The sequence below is a fragment of the Rhinopithecus roxellana genome, chromosome 5 (genome assembly GCF_007565055.1).
Source record: "Rhinopithecus roxellana isolate Shanxi Qingling chromosome 5, ASM756505v1, whole genome shotgun sequence".
Lineage (NCBI taxonomy): Eukaryota > Metazoa > Chordata > Mammalia > Primates > Cercopithecidae > Rhinopithecus > Rhinopithecus roxellana.
In genome coordinates this window covers 152,741,190-152,764,163 of record NC_044553.1, presented here as the reverse complement: position 1 = coordinate 152,764,163, position 22,974 = coordinate 152,741,190, and the positions used below count along the sequence as shown (strand labels likewise).

General features: G+C 35.8%; 1 protein-coding gene across 5 annotated transcripts in view; it reads right to left on the bottom strand.

The window, feature by feature from the left end:
* The window catches only part of PPP4R4 (protein phosphatase 4 regulatory subunit 4), a 107,591-nt gene that overhangs the window by 44,842 nt on the left and 39,775 nt on the right, over positions 1 to 22,974 (bottom strand). For 2 of the 5 annotated variants that reach the window (XM_030931659.1, XM_030931660.1), the window contains 3 exons: positions 6,039 to 6,186; positions 5,458 to 5,531; positions 2,991 to 3,097 (listed from right to left, as the gene is read on the bottom strand). In XM_030931659.1, coding sequence (XP_030787519.1) covers positions 2,991 to 3,097; positions 5,458 to 5,531; positions 6,039 to 6,186 — 329 coding nt within the window. Of the gene's footprint in view, positions 1 to 2,057; positions 2,166 to 2,990; positions 3,098 to 5,457; positions 5,532 to 6,038; positions 6,187 to 9,236; positions 9,598 to 9,704; positions 9,809 to 22,974 lie in introns of those variants that run through there. The other 3 variants (XM_030931664.1, XM_030931661.1, XM_030931663.1) reach the window with 3 other exon arrangements.

Sequence of the window (22,974 nt, the reverse complement as noted above, 5' to 3'; positions counted from 1 at the left end):
TGATCTCGGTCATACAGATACAGATGTTAACATTACCAGTAGTTCACAAACATTAGGCAAATACAGGATGTAGACAGAGAAGGTAAAAGAGTAAAATGTGACAGAACATATCCAAAAGTCATAAAAATTTATTTCATACAAATTTTGCTCAGAATATATTTGTATACCTGAAATCCTTGAATTTATTAACAATGAAAGAAAATAGTTTAAGAAAAGGCCGGGCGCGGTGGCTCAAGCCTGTAATCCCAGCACTTTGGGAGGCCGAGACGGGCGGATCACGAGGTCAGGAGGTCGAGACCATCCTGGCTAACACGGTGAAACCCTGTCTCTACTAAAAAAAATACAAAAAACTAGCCGGGCGACGTGGCGGGCGCCTGTAGTCCCAGCTACTCGGGAGGCTGAGGCAGGAGAATGGCGTAAACCCCGGAGGTGGAGCTTGCAGTGAGCTGAGATCCGGCCACTGCACTCCAGCCTGGGCGACAGAGCGAGACTCCGTCTCAAAAAAAAAAAAAAAAAAAAAAAAAATTCATCTCTATAGTAAAAGTTATTTCTATTCAATCTTCAGAGTTTTTTTCAAAAACGTTATAGTGGTAAAAAATTCAACTTAATTATCTCTGAGCATTAAAAATGAAAATAATCAAACAAATAACTCTTTCATTAATTGTGTTAAACTTCCAACACAACACTTAAATATTATTTAGCAAGAATGGACACAGGACAGAGTACACTACCATACCCTGTGTGACATTCTACTACACCCTGTGTGACATTCGAAAGCCTTTTCAGAGCCTTAAATATTGGCCCAGATTTTTTAAAAAATTAACAAAGGTACAAATGACCACAATCTGATTGCCTTAGCTTGTGAAACAAAGAACCAGATGAAATCAGTGCAACTTCTGCTAAAAATGAGAGGTTCCAATGATTTTTGCAGCAATTTTGAATCTTGTTTTTAAAAGAAAAGCTTTCCCAAGACAGTTTTGAGGGAAGACTCCCTTTAATATCATACTTCTAAGACTGAAATGATATCAGTTCTTATGGGTGAGGAGACTGGCTGCTATGTCCTTCCTGGAGCTTCAGGCACCCATAAAACAAGGAGAGCAACAAAACAAATATTGGAAGCCTGAAGTTGCACAGAAGCTATAGAAAGGCTTCCATTAGAGTGTAGTCAGCCCTCAACATCTGCAGGTTCTGCGTCTGTGAATTTAACTAACCATGAATAGAAAATATTAAGAAAAAAAATTTCTTCTTTACTGAACATGTACAGACTTTTTTTCTTGTTATTATTTTCTGAACAATACAGCATAACTATTTACATAGCATTTATATTGTATTAGGTATTATTAGCATCTAGAGATTATTTTCAACATGTGGAAGGATATAAGCAAGCCATATGGAAATACTACACTCTTTTATATCAGAGACTTGAGCATCCTCAGATTTTGGTATCCAAAAGAGGTCCTGGAACCAAGTCCCCAAGGACATGGAGGGACAACTGCAATCCCACCTGAAATGACCCAATAATACAGTCAAAGAATAGCCAGTCAAACATATTCCAAGTATGGTTTATATTGGGATATCTTTCATTTCCTGAATCTGGGTGTCTGGAATAATAACTAAGCAACTAAGATGAGAATAAAAGAAATTAACATTAATCAAATACCTACCACCATGCTAAGCACATTCCTCTTTATCTCTATCTAAGCACATTCCTCTTTATCTCTTTATCTCTTTATGGGTGCCTGAAGCTCCAGGAAGGACATTGCAGCCAGTCTCCTCACCCATAAGAACTGATATCATTTCAGTCTTAGAAGTATGATATTAAAGGGAGTCTTCCCTCAAAACTGTCTTGGGAAAGCTTTTCTTTTAAAAACAAGATTCAAAATTGCTGCAAAAATCATTGGAACCTCTCATTTTTAGCAGAAGTTGCACTGATTTCATCTGGTTCTTTGTTTCACAAGCTAAGGCAATCAGATTGTGGTCATTTGTACCTTTGTTAATATAGCCTTTCGATGGTATGCTTTCATGGAAATGGCATAAGGAATTCAAAGTATACCTACCCAATGCCCTGAGCTATATTTTCTAATTGCCGACACATACAAGATCGGACTTCATATTCTACATCCTGACAGAGTGATTTTACCAGAGGAAGTATTTCTCGCTTAATGCTGAAGTCGGGGAGAAAAGAAACATGCAAATGAATAAGTGTTTCAGAATAATATTCTCAAACAATTATCAATAAAATCTTAACTCACCTTAATAATAACAAATGTACTTTAATAGAAAAAATAATACTTTACAATGTATTTTACATATGTTATTAAATTTGGATGTTATTAGCTACTTATTAAATTTGGATGTTATTAGCTACTTGTAAATTATGTATACCACAGTCTTTTAAAAATAATGGTTAATTTTGGATTGGCAGTTGAAATGTCTATAGCTAAGATAAAAGGCTGTAGCAGTGGAATTATCTGAGTCTAGCAACCATCAACCAAAATATTCTTCAGCTTTACTCTTGTATCACAGTTACACAACATTCCATTCTTTTCATCTGGTATTTAATAAGTAGGCAAGAAGTAGCACATGAATTATAAACATGCTCCATAAAACCTCAAAATAAGTTATTCAAAATAACAAATTCATAACAATAGTGTATAAAAGCAGAAATTCTATCTTTATGCTGTTTGCCCATTTTGAAAGTCAAAAAGGTAATGCCATTTTATCCTCAAAACTACATTTGGTATGAGATAGGGAAGATTAAGATAAGAAGTAGGAAAATAATTTAGCTTATCAATTCTGAAAAGTTATGAGATTGAAAAGAAAGGCATCTGAATAAGTAAATTCTGTCATGAGAATTCTATAAAGTTAAAATAGTTAAGATAACTAAATTTGTGTGCAGTATGAAATAATACAAATATATTGTTATACAGTCATTACACATTTTAAATCAATGTAATAAAGTAGACCAAAAATTACACACAAATACTCACGTGTGGGCATCAAATTTGTTGGTCAATTTTCCTAAAATTTTACAACTAACTAAACGAGACTGGACTGTTTGGGAAAGTTGTGCCTTGGAAACAAGTGGATTCAAAATCTAAAGAGAAAATTTAGAGAAAAAAATTCACAAAATTTTATACATTCATGCCACTCATGTCAGCTATTTCCTTCAGAGTATTTTAATGTTCTAAATATTTTTAAAGAACCTGAATTACAATTTGAGGTTCATGACTCAATAACTTGGATTCTTTTGTCTTCTGAGTTATTAAGGTAAAGGTAATTACAAATTATGCAATTAAAACAATTAGAAAAAACTGAAGTAAAGTTTAAGGTGATTTTACAATGCTCTGTATGCACAGATAAAAGCAGAATTTTGAAATACATATTTTAAAAAGAAAAAAGCAAATTAATGACTAAATACCTTGAAATGTATTTTTATTCCATATAGATTAATTTTTATATTTATCCTAATGGGATGAAAAACATTATAGCTTCAAATAAATCCTATTAAATAATTACGTCATTTGACTACAATAAGCCAAGTCTGATAATGCATTATGTATATACTGGGCACTCAAATACTACAACAGCCTGACAGACTATAAAAATCTATGAAGATCAGACCCTGATTTCAGTCCCAGTTCTTTAGTTTGTCCAAATACTCTCACTATTTCTCTATTTTTTTTTTTTTTCTTTTTAAGACGGAGTCTCACTCTGTCGCCCAGGCTGGAGTGCAGTGGCCCAATCTGGGATCACTGCAAGCTCCGCCTCCCGGGTTCACACCATTCTCCTGCCTCAGCCTCCCAAGTAGCTGAGGCTACAGGTGCCCGCCACCACGCCTGGCTAATTTTTTTTTTTTTTTTTTTTTTGTATTTTTACTAGAGACGGGGTTTCACCGTGTTAGCCAGGATGGTCTCGATCTCCTGACCTTGTGATCCGCCCGCCTCGGCCTCCCACAGTGCTGGGATTACAGGCGTGAGCCACCGTGCCCGGCCATAATCTCACTATTTCTAATCTCCAGTTTCTCATCTATTTAAAATGGAAATTAGAATATGTCCCACTAAGATCTCTTTAATTTCTAAAATTCTATGACTCTTATAGTCAACTGGCTTGTTTCCTCTCAAAGTAGCTGGAATTACTGAATATGCATTGATAATTTAGAAGTGAAAAGTTTAGAATTACATATCTAAAATCTTTGAAACCACATGTTAAATAATATGGTATTCTAGAGTAAAAATTGCATTATACAGCATATTGCTTTTCAAAAAATATAAAAATCACATGTCTATATTACGTTCAACATTTAAATATGCATAATCATCTAGATGTTTGGCATCAGATAGTATGCAAACATCCTTAAAACTAGAAAATCTTCCCATTTCCGAGCCAATATTTAAGCATTGTGATAGGACCATAAACTGTATGAAGACAAAGAAAGGGACAAAGATACTTAATGAAGTCAGTAGAGGACATTTCATTGGCTGATGACTCTTTTTTCAATCATGACATATTTGGAAAGAAATATATATAGAAATAATGTTCAAAGAATACAAAATCTTTTCATTAGTGGATACATTTCCTTTCCATTTTCTTCTTTTTCTCTCATTGTAATTTATTTAAAACCTTCAGGGAAGAGTATGCTGTTCAATGTTGAAAATTAACAGGCAAACAATATGTTGGGAATAATATTAGTAAGTATAACAAAGAATTGGCAACCATAATAGGTAAATAGCACGTATAAATAGTGATTAAAGGATAGGATCAAACAATTGCAAAGGAATACAGAGAAACTGATATAAATGTGAGAAAATATTCAACAGCACAATAATTTTAAAATTCCAATTAAAATGTAATTCCATTTTTAGCCCATTAAATGTAATAGAAACACTCTTGCTGATAAAAGTCCAGGAAAAGAGCATCTTCACATATTGTTAGTCGAAAGTTTAAGAATATTAATGCCCTCTGATCCATTAATTCCTTTTTGAAAGCTACAATTAAATAAATTATCTGAAAAACAGGAAGAGCTCTACAGAAATGTTCATTAATGTCCTATTCAATAGTAAAATATAAGCCTGAAAACAGGCTTTAATGTTTAACAAGTAAAATATTCTGCAGCTACTACCAAATAGTTTAAAATAATATAGGAAAGTAACGCTAAATGAAAAACAACCATATATAAATTCAGTATGATCACTGATATGGCAAGCAGCAACCACATATAGGAAAAAATCTGAAAGGAAATACATCAGGACCTTCAAAGTGGACAAGTACAGAACTATGAATTCTCTTTTCTTCCTTCTATATTTTATATTTCTCAAATTTTCTACAACGTGCACGTGTTACATTCAAAATGAAAAACAACTTTCTTTTTTAAAAACCATTTTTGACAATAAACCTTTAAAAAAAAAAAACCTTAGAGTGACTTACTCATTAGTATTTACCCCATGAAAGTATTACCTCATGCCGTAGGGTTTCTTTTGGCAATACTTCTATAACAGACAGAAGAGTTTCCAGCCATGCATTGCTGACACCTGGTTGACACAGATAAAATGTACTAAATTAAAAGTCTCACTTCAAATTCTGTTTCAACTCATCCATTAATAGTTACAATAGCACTTAATGATAAAATGGAAATAATTATTTTCATTACTCTTCTAAAAAGTTTCTCTATTATTTTGTCTCAGTCAACATCTAGAAAATTTTTATATTTTTAAAAAATAGTATTGGTAAGATATCTTTAAAGCAAGGTTTGCTGTTTTATTGTACAAACTTAAACATGACTGCTAGAAAAGGAAAAAAACTAAGAAGAAAGTATAAATCATAAGATGAATTAATGAGTCTTCAGTTTCCAAGGATATTAAATTTTGTAGGTTTTATAAGAAAACAGCCATAGCTATTTTAAGTCATTCCACTGCTCAACTCCTAGGCACCATGGCCTTACTCAGTTATCCTCATCAGGCTAACAGTATTTATATAATATCATGGTCATACACAAAAAACAATAAACAAGTTTATAATTAAGCATGCCGGCCCCTGACCTGTGTCCCTGTGCTCCAGATGCAGGAGAATGACTTGGAGGAACGAGTGGGTATATGAATGAATTGACACTGATTCATCCTGCAGAATGGTCAGAAATGACACCGCAGCCGTTAACTGCATTTCCACTCCTGCAACATGCAGGGCTTCCTGTATAATCAGAAAGAGTTTTCTATTTATATAGATGAGAGATCACAAATTGTAATTTTTAAAAATCCAAGGTTATAGGAACTAAACAGTCATATTCCACAAAATTAGATATATGACCTTTAAGGATATGTACTTATTACTTTATTGAAGAGAACTATATTAATCTGCTCCTGATCATTTAACTTATTAGACTACACAAAATTTAAGTGTCTTAGGATTTTATAAGATAAAGTAACTTTCCATCACTTTATTGAATAAAAAATATAAACAGGACATAAACCTTTAAGCAACAGAGTAGAAACTTTTGATAGATTTTAATTTCTGTTTTCCTGTTTGGATTGTGACAGTTTGTCATCCTACCTAGAACAATGTCAAAGCTCAGACAATCACATGTGTTTCCATTATTTGTATTTGTGTTTCAAAAAATAAACATCATACATTCTACTATTAAAAATACACTTGAGTATGCAAATATATTTCCCCTTTAAACAACTGAAGAGAACATAAATTACCATGAAGTAAACTGTTTTCAAAAGAAATTTTCTTAAGAATATGCTTTAAAAATTAATTATATTCATAGCCATCTCCATTTACCATTTAAAGAATTTTAAAATGTATATCCAAAATTAAAACCTACATTATAGTATGTTTTCAACACACCAAAAGGTCAAAAAAACTATCTTTCTACATAAGCCTCAAAGATATTACCTATACCTCTCTATGAGAGAGAGAGCGTGAGTGTGTGTGTGTGTGTGTGTAATGTGAAGGCAACTAGAAGTATTACTTGTTTAATCAATTACTGCAATAATGAAAATTTCACTTTTATGCCTATTTTATAATATAATAAAGCCAGTAGAACCTGGAACTTAGTCATAAAATAAAGTTTCATATCAGTGATCTTAGGAATATTAATCCTTCTGCATTATTTTCTAATCTATAAACTGTGAATTATAGCAACATCTTCATGGAGATTTAAATCACTTAAATAGAACTTTTATGATTTATCAACTTGTGCAAAATGAACATTTAAATAATTACCATTGTATGTCCACTGTCTTCTGTCTACATTACCCTTGGATATCTAGTTGGAATCTCATTTGCTCACACCTTTACTGATCTCTGCCTAAAACCTGCTCCTCCTGTAATCTTCCTCATCCTGATAAATGGTAAATGACATCTGCCCTTCCAGCTGCTCAGCCCAAAAACTATGGGGTCATCCTTAACTCCTCTCAATCCCTCACTCCCCACAGTCAAAAGGCCAATAAATCCTGAAGGGTCTACCTTCAAAACAGATCCAGAATCTGAACACTAGTCACCTCTCCTGTTGCCACCCTAGTCCAAGTCACTATCTTCTCCAGCCTCAATTGCTCAAAAAACCTTTAATCGGTCCCTGATTTCATCACTGTCCCTCTACTATCCATTCTCTACACTGTAGCCTAAGGAATTATTTTAAGAAATCAGTCAAATAATGTCACTTTTCTGCTCAAAACTCTCCAATGGGCTTCCATCTCACTCAAAGGAAAGGTCAAAGTCCTTTTAATGACTTACAGTATGTGTTCTCAGTTCCCCTTTTCCTGGATTTCCACATAGCTGGCTCCCCTACCTCTTTCAAGCCTCTACTCAAATACCACCTTTTCAATGAGGCCTTCCCTGATGACCCTACTTTGAGCTGAGGTCATCTCCTTACCCCAGCTCTCACTACCCGCCTTTACCAGTTTATTCATTACTATCATCCAATATACAACATGTTTATTTGTTTATGGCCTATCTTTCACAACTGGACCACAAGCTTCATGTATCCCCATCTCCTAGCACACAGCAGGCGTTCAGTAAGCAGCTGCTGGGTGACTAAATATCTCTTACCCTCTCACCTACTCTTTCTGTCTTGATGCTCTCTCCCTACACACACATTTTGCACATCTTCCAAAAAGTGGCTTCAAGAGATTTTGAGGTGAGTCCTAAAGATTAGGAACTGGCAGAATTAGACAGAAGGCAAAGCAAAAATGGATCACATAGAAATGTATTCTCAATCCTCTTTCTATCATGTCCACACTGCTGTCTTCCACCCTAACATCTCCATAAACACGATTTGGACCTATATATCCAGTCTTCTTGATTTAGCACAGTGGGACACTGCCAGTCATCACAATAGGAGATAACATAGAGATATCTATGGCAGAAGAAACAAAATAGTAAAGCACTTTGATAAAGGCCAGCGAGCTAATAACTGGCAACTCTAACAAACAATTGTGTACCAGATGCCAAAAACACTCCTAAGCACTGAATTCTTACTCACGGACTCTGCACTTCCAATTCATCATTTATTAAGGCATGACTTAAAACAATGTTAAGCCTTCATGTCATGGTGTGGAAGATCTGCCAGTGGCATTTCCTGTGGCAAATGTCTATCTGCTATGGTTAATTGCCAGAAAACCTACCACATATTAGAGTGGCTGTTTTTTTGTTTTTGTTTTTTTTGAGACGGAGTCTAGCTCTGTCGCCCGGGACTGGAGTGCAGTGGCCGGATCTCAGCTCACTGCAAGCTCCGCCTCCCAGGTTTACGCCATTCTCCTGCCTCAGCCTCCCGAGTAGCTGGGACTACAGGCGCCCGCCACCTCGCCCGGCTAGTTTTTGTATTTTTAGTAGAGATGGGGTTTCACCGTGTTAGCCAGGATGGTCTCGATCTCCTGACCTCGTGATCCGCCCGTCTCGGCCTCCCAAAGTGCTGGGATTACAGGCTTGAGCCACCGCGCCCGGCCTAGAGTGGCTGTTTTTGTTTTATTCTAAACTTTTGTATCACACACAAAAACATTATTTTACACGTTTTTTCAACCAAAAGCCAATTACATATCATGAGAGTTCTTGGCTGAGAGAAAGAGGGTAAGAATGTTAGAGTATAAAGCAGAAGCAGTAATTGGTCTCTGAAATCAATCCTCCCATACCCCTTTGTTTTAGTGTTCCCAAAAGAAACATTTGTTCCACACTAACAATTTTGGGTTTGGAAAACACTTTTGAAAGATTTGATGTGGCCAGTATACATCACTTACAGGTTTCAGAAGGCACAGCTTTTATTTAGAAACAGAAAGGACTTTGCAAAGAAATATTAAAATCAATTGTGAGGGCCACAATGTACATTCCAGTTCACATGAGTCTGTTAAATTCCAAGAGATGCAATTCTGCCCCCTCTTAAAGTCATTAAAGTCCTGGGTTTTGTACGTATGCAAACTTTATACAAAAGAAGAACATGAGAAGCTCTCCAACTTCATATCTTCTTACTGTATTACTTAGTCTTGACTCCCGCAGCAACATTTGCCCCAACTATTTTGCATTTAATTTTCGAAAAATCCTCAAGTCTTATCAGGATTTGGGTTTTTCTCTTGTTGTGCTGACTTCAACATCTGGGACTGTCCACTGTTAAGAAACCAGCACAGACTAAGAGATTTCATCACTGCTAAAAATCAACTGATTTTCTAAACATATTTTTCTGAAACATAATACAATAAGAGTTCAATACTTACCAGTAAGTGTTCTCCTCCACAGAGTCACACCCTCTGGACAAACATACGTGAGATCCATACTCTCTGGATAAATAAGTGTGCATCCTCATGGACCTTGGAAGACACTGAAAAGTAAATTCCTCTATTGCTTAAGTGCATGCCTTAATGCCAGTTACCATTCCTCTTACATTACTATAGTATGGCTGGCATCCCAACTTGAATTCCTCAAAAATGAAATGAGACATTAAGAGTTAATGGTACATTTCCAAGTTTTAAAAACTGTACCCATTCAAGGAAGAAAAGCGTAGTCAACATGTCTGTGTTTAAATTCGCTCTTTAGTTAGCATGAGTGGTGCAAGAAAGCATTTTGTAAGACAACATAATACATTCCTTGCGGAGAGGGAAATAGCTCTGTCTCCAACAAGCCCGTATTATATCCATCAGGAAGATATTTCTCCTTACAATACACAACATAGAAAAGCATTAAATAAATCATTGGCTTACTCCAAAAGAGCAAGTGTTTAAGTTTCACAGATTCTGAAAAGAATCTTATTGAATAAAACTGAAAAATATATTTATCATGAATAGTGCTAGTAAAAAGTAAAGGAACTCTAAAATTACAAAATATCTGTGTATTTTTAGAGATAGTATTGATTATTTTGAAATTGAATAATAGGGACTTCTATATTAAAATACTGAATATCTGGGACATATAAAATATCTGGGGTATTAAAGATTATAAATGTGGGAGCTTTTAGTAATTAACATAATAGTGTAACAGCCCTCTTCATTATAAAATCATATTTATAAAAGACTTTCAAATAGGTTAAATATGAATAATTGAAATATGCCAGGTTCTAAGATACCTTTAATGATTAAACCTCGTTATTTTCCCTATCTCTGATTGCCACATTCCACCACTAAAATAAAGGGTGTAAAGGAGTAGATGAGATCACTGAAAATCAAAATCTGAGAGAGAAAATGAAGTGAAGACAATAAACAGAAATAACAAAGGGAGATATGTTTTACCATTCCTAAGTTCGTATTTCAGTGACTAGCAAGGTTCATGAGGAGGTACACATAAAAATATCCTTAAGAACTCTTTCCATAAAGGAAATACTAATAGTAAGTATCACGTAACTATTGTAAATATACAATAAAATAGGCTGCCATGCAAAATCAGAAGAACACCAAAACAAACAAATCAATTTAAAGACCATGGTTTTGCAACTGAGCCTTCAGGCTGCAGTACTCTGCTAAGTCATTTTTAAACGTAATAAATTAGAATCACAGGAATTTCATAATTTAGGCTTAAAATATGTAAATAAGCTGCAATTCAAAACTTTGCAAAGAAAGGATGTGCTTTTCAAAGAAATATCTTTTTAATGGATGTTACAGCTATAAATAACCATTCCTTCCAAATGATTCACTGTAGTAATATTTAATTAATTCGATATTTTTTCCAAAAATTATACACAGTTCTCTTAGAAAAAAAGCAGCCATGGAAAGTCTAGCAAATATCTATAAGCAAGAGGAAATAGGACTTTTTCCCCCCAAGTCAGTCATAATACTTCCACCTTCTATCCTAATCTCTCTCAAAAGTAGCCCAAAGAAGATCTAATTCTGAAGATAATATCATTTTAATTTCATTCAAGTCCCAGCATCATACTATTTATTCTGGGAAATTGGAAAGAAGCCAAGGATAAGGATCTCTTCATTTGAGTGATTCCTGTTGACTATATACCCTCACTCAAATGCTCAGTTATGTTCAAGGCACTGTGCTGCTAGGTGCTAGAGACCTAGAGACCCAGCAATGAGCAGGCCCAGCAATGTACAGACACTTAACTGCACTAGCAGTAGAGTCTTACTTACCTGATTTCAGGTACTAGATGATTTGAAGCTGGGCTGTCCTCCCCTGCAAAGGACAGTCTATTCAGGATTGCCCTTATTCCTACTGCAGAGGGGCTTACCAGGGACTCTGCAAGGCTGTCAGAGAAGTCACTTAGGCTCTCAGTCCCTCAAGACCCTCTTCTAGAATCAGCAAATACCCCCAGGCCCAAAGCAGGCCCCAAATTACATTTCTGGGTAATCACTTTTCTGGGTATTTGCTGTCTCTTCGATCTTGGAAGGGTAATGTTTTACTACCTTGTTACTTTCCATGGGCCTGTATGCAGATGATTTTTATGTTTTGTTCAGCTTTAAAAATGATCCTTGCCAAGAGAGTTGATTAGTTACCTAGTCTGCCTTTATTGAAAGAGGAAGTTCCCTTTCCCTTTCCCTTTCCTGTTATTATTCCTTCTTGATTTAATCTTAAAATGAGATTAACCCCAACATTTCTATTTATATACCTGCATAGGTTCTCTGTGCACACATACCCCTCTACCATACCTTGTCACCATCTCCACATCCACATAGATCAACTGATTGTTTTTTAACGATACATTAGAAGTAATCAGGAACTTAAAATTAAATATTTTGCCAAAACCCTTGTGATACATGTGCTCAATTTACACTTCTAGTTCTTAAGCTTCCTTATTTTCTTGGTGTAAAATTATGTTTCCAATAGCAGTTCTCCACTTTTGGTCTTCATTTTCTCTGCAGATAATCTCTTCCACACAAATGACTTTAAATGTAATCTGTATAAATTTTACTTTTTTATTGGCAGACCTGTTCAGAGTATCAGATCTGTATATACAACTCTCTGCAATCTCTACTTCGGATGTCTCAAAGGTGTCTCAAAGGCAACAAGTTCAAAATTGAGCTCATGGTATTTCCTTGGACACCTGGGCCTCCTCCAGTCTCTTGTCCTAATGTGGGCTTTCTCTAGTCTCCTATCTTAGTGTGTGCCACTGTTACCCACCTGGTTTACAAACCAAGATTTCAGGAGTTATCCTTGATGCTATTGGTTTTTTATTGCTCATATAGTCCTGGTTTTGTTATCTATTTCTTTAATCCACCCACCTCTCCAACCAGACTACTCCCACCCTAATCCAAGCTATTTTGAAGGTTTGCTCAGGTAAGGGTAACAGATTCCAAGTGATCCTCACCCACTACATCCCTTCCATTCCATCCTACATCACTCTTTTCTGATTCATTTTTGACTTTACAGTCAGCATGAGATTTCAAAGCATTTAAAACTATAATTTGAATATTCTCTTACATAATGCACCTAAGGATCTGCATAATTTGGGCTTTTTCACTGTCTCAGCAACTCCTCTTGCTTTATGCTCTAGGCACACTGATTTTCTCTCAGGTCTTTGAATCTGCATTCAATCTGCATGCTTCTCTTTCCTTCTCAATGCTGGGAATGTCTGCTTTCCTATCTCCCCTTATCTTGCCCTTCGTCTAATTATTTCTCTTCACACATGTCAGCTGTCAATTCTCAGCAAAGCCTTCTCTAACACCCCAGAGGAGATTACCTGTTATTAGGTGTTCTTAGAGCATCTTGTACTTCTCGCTGTTAGCTGTTATTACAACTTTAGGTACAGAATTAACAGTGTAGTTAGAATGTAAGCTCCACCATCCTGCTACTGCTACTATAAACATAATGTCACACCAACAATTTGAAGCCCAGCTTCAAATCATCCAGTACCTGAAATCAGGTTAAGTAAGACTCTACTGCTAGTGCAGTTAGGTGTCTGACAGAAGAAAACATATTCCTTTCATGAGAAAGATATCATCCTAGGCCTCAAACTATTCCTACAAAAGGTTTGTCAAATACAAGACCAAGCACATAATCAATAATTTCAACACACATGAGGAGATAATATAATAAGCAGAAACAATACAAAATATAAACATACCAAAAGAAGCTCCAGGTACTGGTGCTATATGATACATACATGGTTCAAGAGGATAAAAGATACAATTGAGAATTTCAACAGAGAATTCTCTAAGATATAAAAAACATGGCAGATTTTAAAGAGCTAAGTGGAAATTCTAGACTAGACAAATACAATAATCAAAATAAAAATCAGGTTAGATACAGATGAATTAGTGAGACAGAAGGTGTATTAGAATAAAACAACATAAATCACAAACAGAAAAAAGGATGGAAATGAAAAAAAGAAGACAAAGGACATGGAAATACTATAAAAATGTCTAATATATATGAAATTGGAGTCTTAGAAGGAGGAGAGAGAGAAGATTAGGCAGAGGCACATTTAAAAAGATATCTGAGAATTTTCCAAAATTGGCCAAAGAAAATAAGCCACAGAGTCAAGAAGCCATAAATATGCCTCCATATTTCTAGAAATCTACAGATACACAGTGTAAACTCCTATGCTAATAAAAACCTCTATGCATGTGGAAGACATTTTCAAACAGACAAAAACAAAGATAATTTGTTACCAGCAGACTTGTACTGAATACTAAAAGGTGTTCTTCAGGCAGAAAAAAAAAAAAAAAAGATTCCAAATGGAAATACTATAGGTAATAAAAAACGATAGGTATGTGGGTAAATCTAAATAGATATTGGTTAGATAAAACAACAATATCTAGGAGACCTGAAATAGATAAATAAAATAGCTAGCAACAATAACATGTAAGTCAGAAGAGGATTAAATAGAGAACTGTAAGGTTCTTCTTGTATGATTACCTAGGAAGACAGTAAAAACACCAGTGAAATTTGACTTTGATAATATGTCCTTTTTGTAATGTCTAAGGTCACTAACACAAGAAAAGTCAAAGAGTCTGTAACTTCCAAGCTAACAGAAGAGGGGGAAAGTGGAATAATAAAACTACTTAATCAATTTAAATAAAATAAATATGAGAAATAGAAACATAGAGCAGTTGGCAAAACAAAAAAGCAAATTGTAAGATGACCTAAGCAATTACATTAAATGTAAATGGGAAAATATTCTAATTAAAATACAGTGTGAGATTGGATTAAAAAATAAAATCCAATCATGTTGTTTACAAAATAAAATCTAAAACATCAGGAGAAGCCACAGAGTGGAAGAAGAAATTTCAACACACAACCAGAATATGTAAAGAGCATTATATCACTGAATGGTTATACCACAATTGACTTACCCATCAATGGTTGACTGATATTTGGGTTGTTTCCAGTTTTAGCTATAGCAAGCAAAGCTGCAATGAACATTCATGTATAAGACTTTATATCAAAAGATGCTTCATTTTCTCTGAATCCTTAGGAGTTAAATAGCTGAGTAATATAGCAGATGTATGTTTAAATTTTTGAGAACCTGTTTTCTAAAGTTGTTGTGCCATTTTACATTCCCACCAACAGTGTAAGGGAGTTTGAGTTGCTCCACAATCTTCCACAATACTTTGTATGGTCAATTGTTGTTTTTGGTTTTTTTGTTATTGTTAGTACAGATATTTTAACAAGTGTGTTGGAGACTTACTTGCATTTTCCTAATGACTAATGATGTTGAACATCTTTTCTTATGTTTACTGGCCATCTGCAAATGTTCTTTGGTGAAGCATCTTAAAAATTTTTCCATATTTCTAAAAATTGGGTTGTTTTATTATTGTGTTTTGAGAAGTTCTTTATGTATGGTGAACACATGTCATCTATGTGATTTATAAATACTTTCTCCCATTCTGACTTTTCATTCACTTAGTAGTGTCTTCTGAAGAATAGATCTAACTTATCAAATTTTTCTTCTAAGGATCATGCTTCTAGAGTCATATGTAAGAAACTTTTACCTAACCCAAGGTCACAAAGATTTTCTCTTATTGTTTCCTCTAGAAGTGTTAATAATTTCAGTCTTTAACATTTAGGTCTATGATCTATTTTATCTTTTGCATATGGAGCAAGGCATGGATTTATTTTTCAAACTGTTTTAGCATCCTTTTTTGAAAAGCCTATCCTCTCTATAATGAATTGCCTTTGCCCCTGTGTCAAAAACAAACTGACAATTTGTGAGGTAGGTGTGAGATTTTTAAAACTTTCTCTATGTCTCATTGATTACTTTATCTGTCTTTACACCAATCATACAGTATTAATTGCTGTGGCTATATATTATGTCTTGAAATCAGGTAATATAAGTCCTCCAATTTTGTTCCTATTTTTCAAAGTTGTTTTGCTATTCTAGGTCCTTTACAGTCTCATATTAATCTTAGAATTAGTCTGTCATTTCCTACAAAAATCTAACCTACTTGAATTTTTATTATTTTGCATTAAACATATGCATTGATCTGGGGCAAACTGATATCTTAACAATATTGAGTCTTCTGATCCATGAATATGATCTACATTTCAGTTCACTTAGTTCTCTCATTATTTCCTCTCAGAAATGTTCTATAGTTTTCAGTTTATAGATCTTATGTAACATTTACCTGATTTATCTCTAAGTATTACATATTTTAATGCTATTTTGATAGTTTAAGAAAAACTTCAATTTCCAATTGTTGGTTGCTGGTTTGTAGAAATGCAATTGATTTTTATACATTGATCTGGAAGTTCCAGTATTTTTCTTTTGTAGGTTCCTACGTATGATAATGTTATCTGAGAAAAAAAGATAGCTTTACTTCTTTCTCTGCAATGTGAATGTTTTTTCTTTTTGTTGCCTTACTCTACTGGCTAGAATGTCCAGTATACTGTTAAACAAAAGTGGTAAGAGCAGACACATTTGGCCTTTTCCTGATCTTAGGAAAAAGTCTTTCACCTTTAAAGTGAACCTGTAGGTTTCTCACAGAGGAAGCGCCCATCTATTCCTAGTTTACTGAGTTGTGGGGTTATTTATTTACGTATTTATTTATGAGATGGAGTCTCGCTCTGTCACCCAGGCTGGAATGCAGTGGCACAATCTCGGATCACTGCAACCTCCACCTCCCAGTTTCAAGCCATTCTCCTGCCTCAGCTTCCCAAGTAGCTGGGATTACAGATGCCCACCACCATGCCCAGCTAATTTCTCTATTTTTAGTAGAGATGGGGTTTCACCATGTTGGCCAGGCTGGTCTCGACTCCTGACCTCATGATCTACCTGCCTCGGCCTCCCAAAGTGCTGGGATTACAAGCAAGAGCCACCACAACAGGCCTGATTTTAAGACAGGGTCTCACTATCTTGCCTAGACTAGACTCAAACTGCTGGGCTCAAGAGATCCTCCTGCCTCAGCCTCCTAATAACTGGGATTACAAGTGTGCATCATCACACCAGGCTAAGATTTTTTTTTTCCAGAAATAGTTGTTGGATTTTGTCATATACTTTTTCTAAATCTACTGAGATTAAATGGTGGTGTTCCTTTTTTAGTTTTCTGATAAGATGATTTATACTGATTAGTTTTTAAATTTTGAAACAATCTTGAATTCCTGAGATAAACTCTGACTATCATATTGTATTATTATCCTTTTGATATATTGTTGGATTTGATTTCTCATTTTTTGGGTGTTTGCATCTACGCTCATGAGTATATATACATCAGGGTAATGTTTGGCCTGAAAGTTTATCAGGAAGTTCTTACCTCCTCCTTTATTTTCTGAATGAATTTGTGTAGAATTGTTATTTCTTTTACATTTACCATAATTTTTACCATTTCCAGTGCTCTTCATTTATTCATGTAAATCAATTTCCATCTGGTATCACATTACTCTCACCTAAAGAATTTCCTTTACAACCGAGTGCGGTAGCTCACACCTGTAATCCCAGCACTTTTGGGAGTGGATCACCTGAGGTCAGGAGTTCGAGACCAGCCTAGCCAACATGGTGAAACCCTGTTGCTACTAGAAATATAAAAATTAGCTGGGCATGCCAGCAGGTGCCTGCACCTGTTCCCAGCTACTTGGGAAGCTGACGCAGGAGAACTGCTTGAACCCGGAAGGCAGAGGTTACGGTGAGCCAAGATCATGCCATTGCACTCTAGCCTGGGTGGCAAGAGTAAAACTCCATCTTTTAAAAAAAAAAAAAAATTTCCTTTACCATTTCTTGCGGTATAGATTTGATATAATTAATTCTCTCAATTTCTGTTTATCTAAAAAAGCTACTTTGTCTTCATCCTGGAAAGCTATTTTTAACTGGGTATATATTTCAGTTGACCTTTTAATTTTTGCTTTTCACTTTCAGTACTTTTAATATGATATTCTTTTGTCCTCTAGACTACATAGTTTCTGATCAGAAGTCTGTTCAATTGTCACCTTTGTCTCTGGCTACTTCCAAGATTATCCCTTTTTTATTTTCAGCAGTTTATGGCGTGTCTAGGGGAGAGGGTGTGTGTGTGTGTGTGCGCGCGTGCACGCACACGTGTGCTCCCATGCATTTATTCTGCTTGGCGTCCTCTGGTCTTCTTAGATCTATGCTTTGTCCTGGCTAGTATTTCTTTAAATAATTCTTCCTTCTCGTTTCTTTTCTCATTCTGAGATGCCGATCGCACATATATTAGATCTTTTCATGCTGTCCCAAAGCCATTGGATGTTCTCTTCTAATTTTTCACTCTTTTCTATCTCTCTGTTTCAGTTTGGATAATTTCTGTTTTCAAGTTCACGGATTCTTTCACCAGACATGTTCAAACTGCTGATAAGTCCATTGAAGAAATGCTTCATCTTAGATATCATTTTTATTTCTAGCATTTTCTTTTTTCTTTTTTTTCTTTCTTTCTTTCTTTTTTTTTTTTTTTTTTTTGAGACAGAGTTTCGCTCTTGTTGCCTAGGCTAGACTGCAATGGCGCAATCTCGGCTCACCGCAACCTCCACCTCCCGGGTTCAAGTGATTCTCCTGCCTCAGCCTCCTGAGTAGCTGGGATTACAGGGATGCACCACCACGCCCGGCTAATTCTGTATTTTCAGTAGAGACGGAGTTTCTCCATGTTGGTCAGGCTGGTCTCGAACTCCTGACCTCAAGTGATCCGCCCGCCTCGGTCTCCCAAAGTGCTGGGATTACAGGCATGAGCTACCACACCTGCCTATTTCTAGCATTTTCATTTGATTATTTTATAGATCCTCTCTCTGTTGAAATGCCCTATACATCCAGGCATGTTGTTTTTTCCGGGGATATTTTACCATATAAATCACAGTTACTTTAAATTCCCTAATATTTCCAATATCTGGGTCTTCTCTGATACTAGACCTGTTGTTGTTTTATGTTTTGGTAAGTTTCCTTATTTTGTGTGCCCAGAAATTTTTGATTTTGAAACGTTGAATGCTGGATATTCAGTGACAATAGAGGTAATAGTATTTACACTCAGAAATGAACATTCCTCCTCTGCTAAGCTGTTAGGTACAGGGGGTTGAATAATAAGTCTAGTTAGCAATAGAGCTGGGTTTGAGGATTTTTGTTGCTATGACAATCACAGCACCACAGGTTTCAAACCTCCAATAGTGGGCCACTATTACCTTTTGTTTAACGTGCAGCCTCAGATGCCAAAGGGTTTTTCTCAGTGTTCCTGCTCCACCCTCAGTTTTCAGCAGGGAGTCTCTCTCCACACTCTTGTCCCTTCTCTAGTAGGACAACTGTTGCTTGTTACTACACACTAGGTTAATGGTGGATGTAGAGGATTCTCAGATATCTTGGTCCAGCCTCATCTTGGGCAGGGTCTTTGAGCCTGGGCCTCAGGAATGTATCTTTTTCAGTGTTCCTGTCCTATAACTTTGTATCTTGGGGTGTGGGAGGGGAACCTTTGCCAGGGTCAAGTTTCTTGCCCTATCCCCATTGGTGGCAGACCTCTGCTTTTTATCAGTGCAGGGTCCTAGGTCTAACATCTCCTGCCTTCCACACCTAGCCCCTAGTGTCGAAAGGCTTATGCTCCCACATTTCTCCTAGAAGTAAGTGATCTTTGCATGGTTCTGGAGGAGTGAGGGTTTTCTACCTGTCTTCCAGAGGCAAGTGGGTTTTGCTCCTACCACACCCACCGAAGCAACGGCACTTCACCTGGGCTGTAGAAGCAGGAAAGTTCACTGCTTCTCCCTCCGCAACTTAGACTTTTGCTTCATAAAGAAGGTTTTCAGAAAATGGGCAGAGTTGGCTCCTCTCCCTCAGCAGCAGCTCATCAGTCCCACACCTTTATCATCAAGGGAGATGTTCTCCAATCTCCTGCCTTGTCCCCTAGTCTATCTCACAGAGCAAACAGTGGAGACGTATGGAAAAGAGCTTGCAAATGGATGCAAAGCTCCTCTATGTCTAACCTACAAGTTATCCTAAACACATAAACTGTGCTAGCCCACAGCCACCCTTTAAAAATTTGTTAAGATCTTAGCCGATACTGCTAACTACTTTATGTGGTGGGCACCTCTTCCTCCTATGCTTTACCAAGTCAGTGTTCCTCTGTCCCATCTATCCTCAGAGGGGTTTGTTACTCTTGTGAATTCAGCTTACTTGGCTGCCTTGTGACCAGCTCTGATGTGCTCAAGAAGTTATGACTGTGTGGATTTTGGGGATAACCTACTGTTATTAGAATGAGAGTGATGTTCTCTTGCAGCTTTCTATATCCTAAATGGAAGTGAAACGGATTGCTTTGTTTTTGAGCCCTAGTATCATTCCTTACTCCCTTACAAGCTTAACTACACATTTAAAATAATTTCAGAAGCTTCTGTTCATTTTTATTGCAGATAGGGTAAAAATAACAAATGACTGAATGACTAAGAAGCATATGTGAAAACACTGGTGTCCACTAAGAATTTACTGAAAGGCATTATTTTTAGGTCTATAAGGAATACCAGTTAATACAACTCTATAATACACAGAAAAACTATATACTCAGTAAATGTTTCATAGAACTTTATCATTGTGAAGTAATTAGTAATGTCAATCTATTTTGTCCTTAAATACACATATATATGTAAAAAGAAAAAGCATAAAAGACATTATTCTCAAAATGCATAGCATTAAATGTACTTTTATTTTTTAAGCTGTAAACCATAGAAGAACAGTTTGTATCAATCTGTTCATCTCTAATTCCTCTCATTAATACTTTTTTTTCTGAGTGAAATAGAAAAATGTTATATAATTTTATGCTTCCTAAACCACAAGACCTCTTAATTCTGACCCTGATGATTATCTTCTGTCAACCTTACATTACAGGAATTATTTCACTTTCTTACTTACATTCCTTCCTATCAGTGTCCCTAAATATATACTGTCTATAGAATATATATTGTGGGTCTTTTATGATCTGTAAGGGTCTGGAACATCATGATCTGCTTATTATGCTTATCTCAGAACACATCATCTTTAGTGGGGAAGACAGATGCCTATTTTCTTAGCTGCAAACCAAAGAAGAAAGCAATCTGGATCATTTGTTTATGCTCTTTAATTCCTTTAGTCAAGACTATTTCTTTTCCTTGGTGAACTGTAAGAATAAATTATATACTTTCATGCTTCCTAGAAATCTCCCAACTAAATATTCACAAACACTGAATTTTTTAAGCCAAGATTTTCCCAACTGTAAAATGAGTATAAATACATCACATGGAATTGTTAGGAGGATTTTTTTAAGGATATATCTAAAGCATTAAGCACAGCGCCTGGCCCACAGTAAGTGTTCCACACATTATTACAGCTTGAGTATCCCTTATCCCAAATGCTTGTAACCTGAAGTGTTTCAGATTTTGAATGTTTTGGGATTTTGGAATATCTGCATATTCATAATGAAATATCTTGGGGATAGGACCCAAGTCTAAACATGAAATTCATTTGTTTCATATACATCTTATACACATAGGCTGAATATAATTTTATACAACAATTTAAATAATTTCATGCATGAAACTAAGTTTTGACTGCATTTTGACTTGAACTGCACCTCATCACATGAGGTCAGATGGGGAGTTTTCTACTTGTAGCATCATGTTTATGCTCAAAAAGCTTCAAATTTTGGAGCATTTTGATTTTGGATTTGGAGAATAGGAATGCTCAATCTAGGTTGTTTGTCCACTTAACTATGCTACTTGAAATAGGACTTTTAAAAAAGTAAAGCTTCCTATTTACAAATTTACTTACAAAGTGAATGCTTTCTGTAAAAACTCTAGATGTTTAAAAAAACTACCCATATACAGGACATATAAAATTATATAATAAATAATCAAATTAGGAGAAATTTATTATTTTTTCTATATTTCTTCTTTTTTTGTTTTTGTTTGTTTGTTTGTTTTTTAGAGGCAAGGTCTTGCTATGCTGCCCTGGCTGGAGTGTAGTCAGTAACTATTCACTGCAGCCTCAAACTCCTGGGTCCCAGCCTCCTGAGTAGCTGAGACTAGGGGCATGCACCGAAATAAAAGGAAATCACATTTCACATTGATTATGTCCCTTTTATCCTTTATTATATATTTCCCAAATCCTCTTCAAACCCCCAAAAAGTCTCTCTAGGAACATAAATCAGCGTTATATACCATTCTACATGTATGTGTCAAATTTCCAAACAAATTCTCTTCCTACTTCTTATCCAAGAATGCCATCAGTGGATCAGGCCAATGTTCCCTTGGTTTTTCAGGTAGATACTTATATTGTCTCTAAATGTTAAGTTCAATGAACACTCATTTACAAAATTTTTTTGAATGCCTATTATTTGCCAGGCACTATTCTGAGTTCTCGGGGTACAGTGAGAAACTAGACTGACAAATATTCTGCTCTTATGAAAGAAAGGGAAAAGACTGGCAGATGATGAGGTCACAAAGGTAGATGGGGGTGATTTAAGGACATGGTAGGGGGTTGTATTTTATTTGAAATAAACTTACTTTTATTAGTTTCCTGTGGCTGCTGTAACAAATTACCACAAACTGAGTATAGCTTAAAACAATAGCTATTTCTTCTCTCACAGGTCTGGAGGCCAGAATTTCAAAATCAGTATCACCTGGTCAAAATCAAAGTGTTGGCAAGGCCACACTCCACCTAGAGGCTCTGGGGTAGAATCTACTTTTTGCCTTTTTCAGCTTTTGGTGGTTGCTATCATTCCTTGGCTTGTCACCACATCACTCCAATCTCTACCTCCATCTTCACGTTGCATTCTTCTACATGTATGTGTCAACTCTCCTCTGCCTTCTTATAAAGATACATGTGATGACATTTAGACCACCACCCCAATAATCCAGGATAATCTCCCAATCTCAAGATCCTTAACTATATGTGAAAAGACCCTTTTTCCAAATAAGGTAACATTTACAATTTCTAGGGATTAGGGCCCAATATCTTTTGGGAAGGGGCATGATTCTGCCTACCACACCACTTAAGTAATTTTCATGCAAGAGGGAGACAAGATATGATTGATGCTTTTTAAAAGATCTCTCTAGTTGAGTTTCCTCTAGGAGGCAAAATGGAAGCAACAGAGGCAAAGTGGAAGCAACAGATTCAGTGAGGAGGCTGCTGCAGTACAGACAGGAGATGACTAAGGCTTGAGA